This window comes from Poecilia reticulata, chromosome 19 (genome assembly GCF_904066995.2).
Source record: "Poecilia reticulata chromosome 19, P_reticulata-male-v2, whole genome shotgun sequence".
In the NCBI taxonomy this organism is placed as follows: Eukaryota; Metazoa; Chordata; class Actinopteri; order Cyprinodontiformes; family Poeciliidae; genus Poecilia; species Poecilia reticulata.
In genome coordinates, this window is record NC_088848.1 from 9,422,762 (window position 1) to 9,435,107 (window position 12,346).

The window sequence follows — 12,346 nt, forward strand, 5'->3', positions numbered from 1 at the left end:
CTCAATATTTGAGCAAAAGTAACTGTTTACAAGAATATAGAAAACCGCAAAAAAATACCAGGTCTGTAATCATCAAATTGAGTTTGTTAGGAGCAGTGATGCTGAAAGTCTTATGTATGGAGCAGAAATTAACTCCTCCAGTTCCATTCATGAGGCGTGACAGAAGCAGATGCAGGAAATGTGTTGTTTAGTGATACTAAGACATTATTCTTCGCTGCAGATTTTGCTCCCTTACACCTGCTCATTCTCTCACTACAGTCTTTGTTCACAAACATCATAACCCTGACCTTGCTTGTGAACTTGTCCATTTAAACTCACTGCAAACAAAAAAGGCTGATCCTAAACGCCCTTAAACACCTCACCACTCCCTTCTTGCTGTTGTAAAAGTCCTGCCTCACCTTCACTAGTTCTTTGCCACACCTTGCTCTCCTGCAGGGTCGGGCTGAATCTGTGGCAGTGGCAATAAGTATTGCTAACATTTTGCAGAGGGTGTCAAAAGGTGCCAGCCACATCAGCTGCCACTGTTTGTTACAGGTTAGTTAAAGCGGCTTAGGACATAATTAATATTTCTAGTCACACAATTAGCCTGTTTAGCTTAGCGTAGCTTAACTGTATGCAACACAACTGTTTAATTACCCCCTTTTCTCCTTTATGAAGAATTTATTGATATGAGGCTGCTTTTTCCTCTTTTTATTAAACATTGTATACATCAACCTACCAATGGGGATAGAAATTAGACTCTTGGCTATGAGCTCATGTACATGCATTTGCATATAAATGCAAATATAAAGGCAAATACATTCAAATAATTTTTTTCAAACATAAATTTTAAACAATCAACAATAGAAATACTAATGGCGATTGTAAAACAACTAAAGAAAGCATTTATCTCATCTACTTCTCTTTATGACTTGTGGATATAATGAGAATCTAGTATATTCGGTATGATATGAACTAACTCATTGACAATCAGATTTCAATAACGCCACTGGTTGTTATTGGTTATTATTTAATAAGCAGTGTTAGACCTGTAATATAAGGTGGCTGCATTTACTTTAAATAACTATTCGAGTAGCATTACTGTTTTGTATTTATACCGTTATGCGCGAGCTGCAGAAACAAGGTAGCGTGGCCGAGCGGTCTAAGGCGCTGGATTAAGGCTCCAGTCTCTTCGGGGGCGTGGGTTCGAATCCCACCGCTGCCATCATCCTTTTGTACCTCAATTGTTTTATTCATTGACTGTAAGCAAGACAGGGGATTGTTACCTAAGCAATTAAAGCATCAGCTGTGGATAGTATCTCACAAACGACTGGTTGGTAGCCTTGTCGTACTGAAATGAGTCCCCCCACCCTCCCCACGTGTCCTCTGCGCTGACTCAACATGGTACCCTCAGTCCAACAGTTAACTTCAGCTGCCTGAGTTGTGCTCCTCTGCGAGTTACGCACATTTTTCTTACAGATGTGACGGGCTAAACTGGACTGCGAGGTGTGCAGGTGAGTGTTACTCATGTCGTGGTATGGTTGTTATTTCCGTAAAGAAAGACTGACTGTTATTTTTTCAGCATGTGTCTTTAAGCACGCCAGGCTGTGCTACTGTATGCTAGGCTAGCTGCTATCCGGCTAACAATCGTATCTTATACGTATACAGGAAATCGTAATGTTAAACTTGTAGCACTTTGTCCGACTTTTTCTTTTTACTTGCACATTTTTTAGTATTCAAGTTTTTAGCTATTTTGAGGCCCGGTTTCCAGTTCATGAGGGGTTTGTGCTAGCTTGCTAAGGAAGCTAACGCATCTAAACATTGACTTTTAAATGACTTGCTGTCTCCAGTGGGTGTTTGAACGGTATGAATTCACTGTTTTATGGGTCTGTTAGACACAGTTTTGATTACTAGACGTTTGCATAGAAGTAACTCATGTTACTGGATTGGATTGCTTAGACTGTTACCTGGGCACTGTCAGTGAATGCATTATCTGCTAGTTTAATAACTATCTTTATACATGTTATCTCATAATCTTGTTGTTCATAACAACCTGGCAAGGCTGTAGTGGTTTAACCATAAGAATGTATCGTTTCAGGATTTTCTTGATTTCATATCTGTTGTTTGTTCCAACTGTCTTTGCGTAGCATGACATCAGCCATTGTAACTCGATTTATGTTTGTTTTTCCAGGTTGGCTCTCTCTGTATCATCTGCCAGTCCTTTCTGGTGACCTCTTTCCTGCTCCGATCACATCAATATGGCTAGTGGTGATGAGGATGATCCCATTATAGAGGAGGTATATTTTTTGTCATAAATCAGCATAATTATGTAGATATAAAGTGGAAGGAAAATTATACATGGCATTCGAGGTTTTTTACTAAAGATATCCATCTTTTGGGATATGTTTCTTTCAGCTTTGCATGTCTAGTGATTGACATTTTTGCTTGTTTTTCCTCGCAGTGTAGTTCAAGCTCAGTGTGGAAGATATAAGAATATAAATTTTGTCTGAAATCCTCAATTGAGAATGGTTTCTGTCCCTTCTGACAATTATAAAGAGGCTCTAAAGATAATCTTAGGAGATATTCCTAAAATTCATGGTGGCAAATCTTGTTTTGATTTTTCTCTGTTGAAAACAGCCCTCAAACTATCGCCCTCACTTCTTTCTTGTCAGCCATATTTGTTTATTCTGAACTCGCATTTGCACTTGAGAGGTTTAGCCGGTTTTTTCGTCTGACTGTTTGTGAGGTGGCTGTACTCAACACACTGTAGGAATCTTTTTTTTTGTATCATCCTGTGTGGGGTCTCAGGTTTTGAAAATGGGCTACCAATTTTTAAGTCTTGTGTATATATAGACTGCTTATACGTCTGTGCTGCACCTGATGTGGTTTGCTAACCTACAGCAGATCTGAATGAAGACTCATTCTCTAACCTTTTTAGCATTTCTCTGTCTAGACTTAAAGTGAAGCAGATGTTGTTTTAGGGTAAATAGTTTGTCAAAGTTGTCCTTCTGAATTTGACCTTAGCTTTTTTTTGCAGACTGTATTATTTGCTTCCAGAATTAGAAAGTATCATATGAGATATTTTGTTAGTTTGGTCACACTAGAATAATAATAAACAATAGATGAGTCAGACGGTTCTGTTCAGGCTTTCCCTACTAGCTCATATGTTTAAGATTCCTACCTATAGTGAAAATGTTTTAATTGTCTGGAATTGAATTTATATATTTCAGGAAGTTGTGGGAAAAAGAAAATAGTGGTCTGAGACAAAAATTTGCACCGATGTTAATTTTCAAACAACGTTTCTGTTTCCTGTAGATTGATGTATATCTTTCCAAAAGCCTTGCAGAAAAACTGTATCTTCTCCAGGTGAGCTTTTATTTCATTGTTTTTCTTTTTGCATTCCTCTGAACTGTCTTTGATTTGATTGGCTGTTAAACATTTAAAATATCTGGGGTCGCTCGCTTCTCTTTATTTGTCTCAGTACCCAGTGCGGCCGGGCACCATGACCTACGATGACGTCAGCCATCTGTCCGCTAAGATCAAACCCAAACAACAGAGGGTAAGTGGGCCGTTTTGTGATATCCACTGTTTGGTTTCTGTCTTTTTAAGTCTGTTTGTGTTTTTACTCCTTTCTTGGATTAGGGTTGTTGTAGAAAGAAAAAAAAAAATAGAGGAGTACCGTATTTTCCGCACTATAAGGCGCACCGAATTATAAGGCGCATCTTCAATAAATGGCCTATTTTAAAACTTTTTTTATATAAATAAGGCGCATAGAATAGACGTTATAGTTAGTAGCATTTGTACGTTTGTACGTCCAGTACAAATGTGGATGTGTAATAATAAAGAAGTGGCCCCCGAGTACTTTATGTACTAGGCTGCCCCAGTCATTGTTTCACTCTCGGTGTTGGTGTTGCGATATTGTGCCCAACTGCTTTCTGGGTAACACAGACCAACCGACACGCTGCCACCGCAGTCTCTGTCTCTCTCCCCTCCCCGCCCCCCTCCTCGGTCAGTGAGAAGAGCCTTCCGCGACTGGGCCGGGGCGTGGCTGGACGATGGTCACCCTTCTCCGTTCGCGCAAAGCATGCTAGTGGAGAACGTGGTGCTAAATGACCTGTAGAGGACCTGATTATCAGGTCGGTAGGTAGATAGGTCAGTCAAACTTTATTAACAAACCAGCGTTCTGACAACTATCCCAGCATGCACCGCGTGTTTCTTCTTCTACGGGCAAAATGAAGTCGGCGGCTGCTTACCGTAGTTGCTAGACCGGTTGTGGCTCAATATTGGTCCATATATAAGGTGCACCGGCAGGCGCACTGTCGGCTTTTGAGAAAATTGAAGGTTTTTAGGTGCGCCTTATAGTGCGGAAAATACGGTAAATTTTCACCAAAAAAGTCAGAAATTTCTAGGTTAATCTCAGTAAAATCTCAGTTCGAATAAAAAAAACTTGGAAAGTCAAAATAATTCCTGTAAAAACCCCCCAGAAATTTTTAGGTTAATCTAATAAATTTTCAAGAAAAAGACATGGAAGTTTCCGAGTTTCAAAAGTTTAAAAATGTTGATGTTTTTTTCTAGAAAAGTTCTGACGTTATCAAATTTTCGACTTTTCAAACTCAGAGATTTCCTAGGTTTTTTTTTTTTCTAGAAATTTTCTGAGATTAATCTCAAAATTTGATTTCTTTTTTCTAGCAAATTTTTTACTTTTCTAGCACAGTAATTTTTTTTTTCTAGAAAATGTTAGAGATTTTTCCCCCCCATCTGTAAGCCTCTATAAGTCGTTAAATTAAAATTTTTCTCCCTCATCAGAACAGGAACCTTGATCTTTACTTTATAATTTCACTTATTGGTTGGTTGGAGTTGCTTATCAAGCTCACCTTTGCACTGATTTGTCAAAAACATTGAATAAGATTTTTTAGAAAATGCTCTAAACCTTTAATCTTTTTCTCATACTTCTCAAATTTAACGTCTTTGAGTATTTGTGCTTCTTTGTGCTGCTTGTCAATCAGCTGGAGCTGGAAATGGCAATCAACACAATGAGTCCCAACTACTGTCGCAGTAAAGGAGAGCAGATAGCGCTGAATGTGGACGGGACGTCCTACGATGAAACCAACACCTACAGGGCGTACGTCAGCGGTTAAACATCAGATTTATATCTGAAAACAAAATAAACTGGTCAGTTTGTTTACTGGTCTGATTGTCTTGCTTGTTTTCTCCTCCACAGAAAAATGATGGACAAACAGACGTTCTCCTCCATGCAGGCCACCACTAATACGTCCAGATATGCGGCTGCTGTGTTTCGCAAAGGTCTGACCTGATTAGCTGGTGCCCTATAAAATTATTAATACATCCTGTGCTTTTGCAAGTTTAATCAAGTGACTGCCACAAACTGTAATGTGTTTCACTGGGATTTTATGACGGAAAAACACTGTGACACATTATTGTGAAGTGGAATAAAAATGAAGCGTGGTTTTAAAGAGATGTGCGATAATGCATAATTTGGAATCAATCTGATACAAAGTAAATATAGCACCATTATCGATGATTTGATTCTGACACTTTTCATTCTCGTCCCACATTTCGTCAAACTTCTAAACTTTCTGTGTTTTTCTGGTTTTGCCTTTAACTTTTTTTGCTGAACGTAGGACAGGATGTGGGAACAGAAGCGGTAGAAAAGCTCAACATACTTGTGTGCATCTTTTAATGTGAGCAGGCGAGCTGCACATCACGCCTCTGACGGGAATCCTGCAGATGAGACCGAGCTTCTCCTACCTGGACAAAGCGGACAGCAAAACCAGGGAGCGCGAGGCGGCTAACGAAGGTGTCTGTTCGGCGCATTCATTTTTAAAAATTGCTGCACTTTTACAACTAGTAAAAGTGCAGCAAATACATATCAAATATGTATTTCTTCTTTGATCAAAAAATTGCTGAAATAAACCCACACTTTGTCGCTCAGCTATCAGAATATTTCTCTTAAAAACTGAAACGAAGTTGTCTTTAGAAGTCAACATTTAACTAATTCCTCCCCTCATTTGATTGGTAAAGTTATTACATCTTGAGTCTAGTATGTTTTGATGTTTCTGCACACATGTGATCAGAGTTTTGTCCCTGCAGGAGGAGATTCCTCTCAGGATGAAGCAGAGGAGGAAGCCAAAGCAATTACTGTGAGTATTTAGATTCAAAACCAAATTAGAGGATTACTTTGTAAGTTACCATGCAGAAGAAAAAAAGAGGATTTTCAGAGTTTATTCTGGGTGTGTTCATTTTCAGGTGAGGTTTGCCCGACCCGAGTCTGAACAGGCCCGGCAAAGGAGGATCCAGTCCTACGAGTTCCTGCAGAAGAAGCAAGCCGAGGAGCCATGGATCCACCTGCAGTACCACGGTGCCAAGGTAGAGGGAGCTCTCTCCATTTATTACAGAAAGGTTTTATTTGTTTTTTGGTGCAGATTTTTTTTTTTTTTTTTACATTTCTCGTTCTTTGACTCAGGACAGCCGATCGGATCATGAAAAGCAGTACCTGTACTGTCAGTCGGTGGACGCCTCGCAAAACTCTGAGCTGGTCAAAACACCAAAGTGAGTGTAACCAAAACACATTATGACATTTAGGCTATCATAACATGGAGAATGAATGCTTTTTATGTAATATTATGTTCTTTTGTTGCATATTCCTATCATTGTGTGAATCTACTTGCTTTGAGTGGCTCTCACTTTGCTGCTGCTGCACAGAAACTTCCTCATTGGGGGATAATAAAGAATATTTCTGTTTCTATTTTCCCAAAATGAAACAAAGAAAACAAACAATGTAACAAGTAAGGTTATTTAAAAAATGAATGTTGACAAGGTTGATGCTTAATCTTTCCATTGAGTCTCAGGATATTTCCAAATCTTAATTTGGACAAAATTATTAGAGATTATAAAATGTTTAAAAATACTTTTAAAAACTAGTATTTTTGCATTTTCTTTAATTTTATGGTAAATCCTACCACATTTATTCTGACTTTTACTGTAAAGCAGACTTTTGATTCATTAAAATCTGCATTAGTTAATTTATTTAGCTTGATCGAATACAGCAGATGCATAAATCTGTTTCTTGTGCGTAGAATGGAATACATTTTTTATTTTTTTATTTTCAAATGAGTCTGAAATACTTATTTGACTCTTTCTTTTAATGAGGCAAACATGCAAAACTCCCAAACTGTTTCTTTAGCAATAACGCTACTAACTGATTATAGTAGAGGAATAAATGTAAAGAAAAAAAACGAATAAATTAAGCTAAATTCTGGTTTTAACTCCTGTTCTGTTTTCATCTTTCTCTGCTCTTCTCAGGGAGTATTTGGCGATGCTCATGCCTCCGCTGGCTGAGGAGAAAATGTAAGCGCCACTCGACCTTTTTCTTTTTCTCTTCTTGTTGGTGTAAAGCAGCTGCAGAGGCGCATCGTTAATGTGACCGTCTCTCTCTCTGTGTGTCAGCGCCAAGCCCGTTGGTCCCAGTAACGTTCTGTCCATGGCCCAGCTCCGCACTCTGCCGCTGGGGGAGCAGGTCAAGACCCTGATGAAAAACGGTAACAGAAAAAAAAAAAACAGAAATCTATTAAAAACACTTATAACCTTCAGATTTTAGTCATTGCTTATGTTTTAGTTGGTTTGTTTTACTTTTGTGCAGATATCTGTTTTATTTATTATAGTTTGTAACTTCTCCTTGCAGTTAAGGTGATGCCTTTTGCCAACCTGATGGGCCTTCTTGCTTCTGGTACTGACCAGACGTCAGTGCTGCGCTGCATCCAGCAGGTGGCGCTGCTAGTGCAGGGCAACTGGGTTGTAAAGAGGTGAGATTTTTGTTTAAAGAAAGATGTTCACAAAATAGAAGAAAAAAGAATATTTAAAGTTTTATTTTTGTCCACAGTGATGTTCTGTATCCTAAAAACACCTGCAGTGCTCATAGTGGCGTTCCTGCTGAAGTTCTCTGTCGTGGCAGAGACTTTGTGGTGAGATGCTGCTCCAGTTTTTTATTAAATTACCTGAGTCTAGGTCAGTTTGTAGATTATGCAGCCATAAATCAGTGGGTTCTTATTTTTAGATGTGGAGGTTCACACAGGAGCGCTCGGTGATGAGGAAGGAGATCGCATCCATCATCAAGGTAAGAAGCACTTTGATGCCTGAAATGGGTGATATTAATTACTTTTAGTATTTGTTTATTTCTAGAACTAGACTTGTACAACTTTACATTTCAAACTTTACTTATATACAGTATTTTCCAGACTAAAAGTCCCTCCAAATATAAACAGAACCAATTGGTAACAGCCGAACTATGTTCTCCGTCCCTCCGCCTCCATTAGCTTCCCCCTGAGGACGTGAAGGAGTTCCTGGAGCATGTGGCATCTCCTCGGGTCAACCGGGGCTGGGAGTTCCTGCTGCCCACTGATGCAGATTTCATCAAGAAGCACCCAGACGTTGCTCACAGACAGAACATGCTGTGGCTCGGTATCCAGAGCAAGTAGGTTGTATTTGTATAATATGCATTAAAGTAAGAGGGATGCAAACAATTAATCGACTAATGGTTTATTAGTGAAAAATTATTTCCAGTCGATTTACTATTGGCGTCCACACAAGACAATCTTTTAATGGTGTAGTTCGGCCGCCATCCAGCAGAGAGCGCTGCTGGTCATCCTTTCGCGGATTGACAAAGAAACAAAGATGGTGACGGAGCTTTCCCGAGACGGGAAACAGAAACGGGCCAAACGAAGTCCGGTGTGGGATGGAAAATGCACTTTATGTTTTGAAATATAAACACTCGACAAGTTCCTTAGGTTTCAGATTATCAGCGCTCATTTAGCCGAGCTGTATGACGGAGCCAACTGCTCAATACTGATGTGCCACTAGGATGATATGACAGAAAGCCGGACGAGATAAAGGAGAAAAATGTAGCATGATGTTAAAAGACATGGCGCCGATAAACACGGTTGATTTTGAGGGCTCTGGTGAGTTGAAGCATTTAATGGAGCGAAGTTTTAATCATTTTAGATTGGTAGTTCTGTATGAATTAAGTGTTTTACTAATTCTATTTTTTTTATCTTTTATTTTGCTATTCAGCAACCAAAGATATTCCTGTACATATGTTTAATGTAAGAAAACTAAAATTTTCAGTTTATTCGGTCAGTATTTAATACAGCTGGTGCATTGTAATGTTAAAACTTACTGATTATTTTCCCCTCTTTTTTTAATATTAGGAAAAAAATGTGCCTTTTGTTATGGTCGGGGCTCTTGATTCAAAAGAAAACCGGACACTTATTAATTAATCATTAGTTGATCAGTAAGATCAATCAGCTTTAGATTAACTCATTAATCAATAACTTGCTTCCTTATTATGTACATATTCTTCTTTAGGTATTTCTTCTCTTTTGAAAAACATTCAGGCCTGTTTTCTCTTTAAAGGTTGGAAAAAGTTTTCAGCTTCTCTAAAGAAGACTTTATGCCAAAGAATCCCCCTCAACCTGGTGAGTAATATCTCAGTCTGACCCTGGTTTTGTGTTTTCTTCCCGACATAAATCTCACATTGTGTGATTTTGTAGCACCCGTTCATGTCAGCGGTGTGCAGCGCCTGAAGATTGCTCAGGAGCGAGCTCACGAGAACCAGGCGTCGCTGCAGAGGGACATGGACGGCAGACGTGCAGGAAGCAGCATCCAGATCAAACAGGAACCCAACAGCGACGGCGCAGAGGAGCTGATGGACACTTCTTCCTCCATCCACAACGGTTCTGTTAACGGTTACCCCAGCGCCGCCTCCCCCTGCATGGATCACACTAATGGAGGGAGCCCCTCCAACAGCTTGACCCCGGAGCTGCAGGACTTTGTGATAAAGACTTTCCAGAAACACGTGGTGCTAACGCTGAACGAGCTGAAGAGACTCTTTAACCTCTACCTGGCTTCCATACCGGCGGGACAAAACGTCTTCAGCTCCATTTCCGACCACATGCTGCAGGACGCTGTGCTGCTCTGCCAGTGCAAACAGATAATGGTGCCTGTAAGTATTCAAATAAATGAGCGCTCTTCTGTTTTCTCGGTACTTCAGAGGCTGTGTGTTTTCAACTTATTAAAGAGGACATATTATTATTACATTTTTGTACTTTCACTGCTTCTAAAAACAGCCCAAGCAATTTAAAAGCCGGAAAACTCAGCCACTTTTTGGCAATCAGGGAATGTTTTATGGTGATTTCTTGTTTTTATTTTTGCACTTTAGTTTCCTGCTCAGAGTAAATTAGCTCCTGACGAAAGGAAGGTTTTCGGTCTTTGGGAGACGGGAGACAACTTCGACAAGGTGAACTTTAGGTCCCACACAGCATTGATCTATACATATCAACAATTTCTTATGAAGTTGTTTGTCTTTCAGCACCGCCGCCTGCTCTACGACCTTTTCACAAAGAACCACCGGGTCAGGAGGAACGTGATCCAAGCCAGACTTGCTCAGGATTTGGGCGACGTGTCTAAAGCCGAAGTCGATCGACTGCTTCATGTAAGACCAACACTGACGTTTGAGACCTATAGTGGACTGCTGAAGTATTCCAATGCAAATCCAAAAAGTACAAATTCTTATTCACCCACTTTACTCTGATACCCCTAAATAAATAAAATTAGTCCAATCAATTTTCTTTAGAAATCGGTTCATAGGTAAATGATGTACGTAATCATTTAGGTTTTTTTTGACAGCATGCTTATTCTAGATTGATCTAAATCAAGATTTATTTATAAACACTGGCCCAAAAGAGGTTTTATAAAGTATTGACTAATTATGTGACCTCAGAAGGAAATTGGATGCACTGTATTTTATTTAGGCGATGAATGCACACTGCTTTTTTTCAAATTATTAAAAAAAAATATTGAAGCTAATTTGTGAGAAAATGTGAAAAGTGGTGTGGATACTTCTGCAAGGCACGTTCCCTACAACCACCTCTCTGCCATCAGTATAACCTGTTGTTTTATTTTTATTATTATTCTATTTTTATTTTATTCAGGAGTGCTGCATCAGCAGTGCAGGGTTTTGGTACCTGAAGGGAACGTTGCAGTCCTGACCCCGATGACCTGCCCGCCTTCGTTCACCAACAGATAATCAAACTCTCTCCCGCGTGTCCGATGGGAGGGGAGACGAGACCCGACAGCCAATCACAGCAGCCGGTTCAGAGCTGAGAGCTGGGGATTGGAGGATGGAGACGTCGGCTGCGCTCTCTGCTCCGAAGAAACTGGGACAAAAGAACAACCTCTGAATGCAGCTGCAGGAAATAAACTCACTCAAAGCCGTAGAGACTGAGAAGAAATGGCTTATAATTACAATGAAATGGTGAAATATAATTTCTTTTTGCCTCTATGACTTTTTTATAACCTGGATAGTGTTAAAATGCTGAAAACATTTCAGACTGTTTTTATTTTACACCTCTTTTGGCCATAAAATACGGTTTACAGGAGACAACTTATTCAGTTTAGGATCCATTAATTTAATACATTTTTAAAAAATTTGACTTTGGGTTCAGAACATCATATTTATCTCATCTTTAGCGCACAGGTGGAGAAGTAGGAGCTGCAAGGAGTTAAATGTATGAAGTTTTTTTTAACTCCTGGAGAGAACATGGAAACATTATGCATATCAAGTAAATACTGTATTAAAAGCTTTTTGGGAAACCTGGACCTGAAATCTCCATCAGTCAAATCTGTAATAATTGATCAATCTTATTAATTGAATAAACTACTACTGTAAAGTTGGCTTCCTGAGCTGATCAGACATTTAAAAAAAATTTTTCCTGGAAGTTAAACTTTTTTTTTCTGGACTGAACCAATAAAGATGCAATTTGAAATAAAAAGTGTTATTTTTGCCTTTTTTAAACTCCCACCTGTCTGCATGAAAGGAGTTTTTTTATTGTTTTAAAATGGATTTAGATGTAATACAGTTGGAAAAAAATGTACTTACAATATTTGTATGATGGGTCTACAGCTATGTTAAGAAAAACAAAGCTTTGATTAGGTAAAAAAAAAAAAAAAAAAGAGTAGAAACGGCCTTAATTTTGTTCCATTACAAGTATAAACTTCAAAGTACTCAAGAGCAAATAAAAATATGTATAACCAGCACCCCGAAAATATTCAAAGGTGTTAATAAAGGCAAAAAAAAGGACATATTTTGACAAGCCAAAGCTACAACAGAATGAGTTTGATTAAGACATAATTATATCTTACAACGGCCCAGTCAAAGTTCAGACTTGAATTAAATTGAGAATGTTGGTCAAGGAGTGGAAAACAATGTGGAAGACAAACCCAGGATTAGCAGATGTAATTACATGTTTAATAAAGAACTGTAACCAAATATTTTGATGTGTAGTAACACAAT

The 12,346-nt window shown here is 38.9% G+C and overlaps 1 protein-coding gene and 1 non-coding gene across 2 annotated transcripts; both read left to right on the forward strand.

Moving 5' to 3' along the window:
* The first annotated feature begins 1,122 nt into the window (after positions 1-1,122).
* On the forward strand, positions 1,123-1,204 carry trnal-aag (transfer RNA leucine (anticodon AAG)). The gene has a single exon. It is a non-coding gene; the product is annotated as a tRNA-Leu (tRNA).
* A 29-nt stretch (positions 1,205-1,233) lies between these two features.
* Positions 1,234-11,825, forward strand: polr3e (polymerase (RNA) III (DNA directed) polypeptide E). The gene is made up of 21 exons (XM_008437021.3): positions 1,234-1,493; positions 2,171-2,276; positions 3,295-3,345; positions 3,461-3,538; positions 4,986-5,101; positions 5,201-5,283; positions 5,690-5,797; positions 6,091-6,140; positions 6,247-6,366; positions 6,464-6,549; positions 7,303-7,347; positions 7,447-7,538; positions 7,682-7,802; positions 7,880-7,961; positions 8,054-8,113; positions 8,313-8,470; positions 9,409-9,470; positions 9,546-9,997; positions 10,214-10,291; positions 10,364-10,486; positions 10,986-11,825. Exons 2-21 carry the CDS (start codon positions 2,238-2,240, stop codon positions 11,040-11,042), a joined length of 2,061 nt encoding a protein of 686 aa, XP_008435243.1. The 5' UTR covers positions 1,234-1,493; positions 2,171-2,237; the 3' UTR covers positions 11,043-11,825.
* The last annotated feature ends 521 nt before the right edge of the window (positions 11,826-12,346 follow it).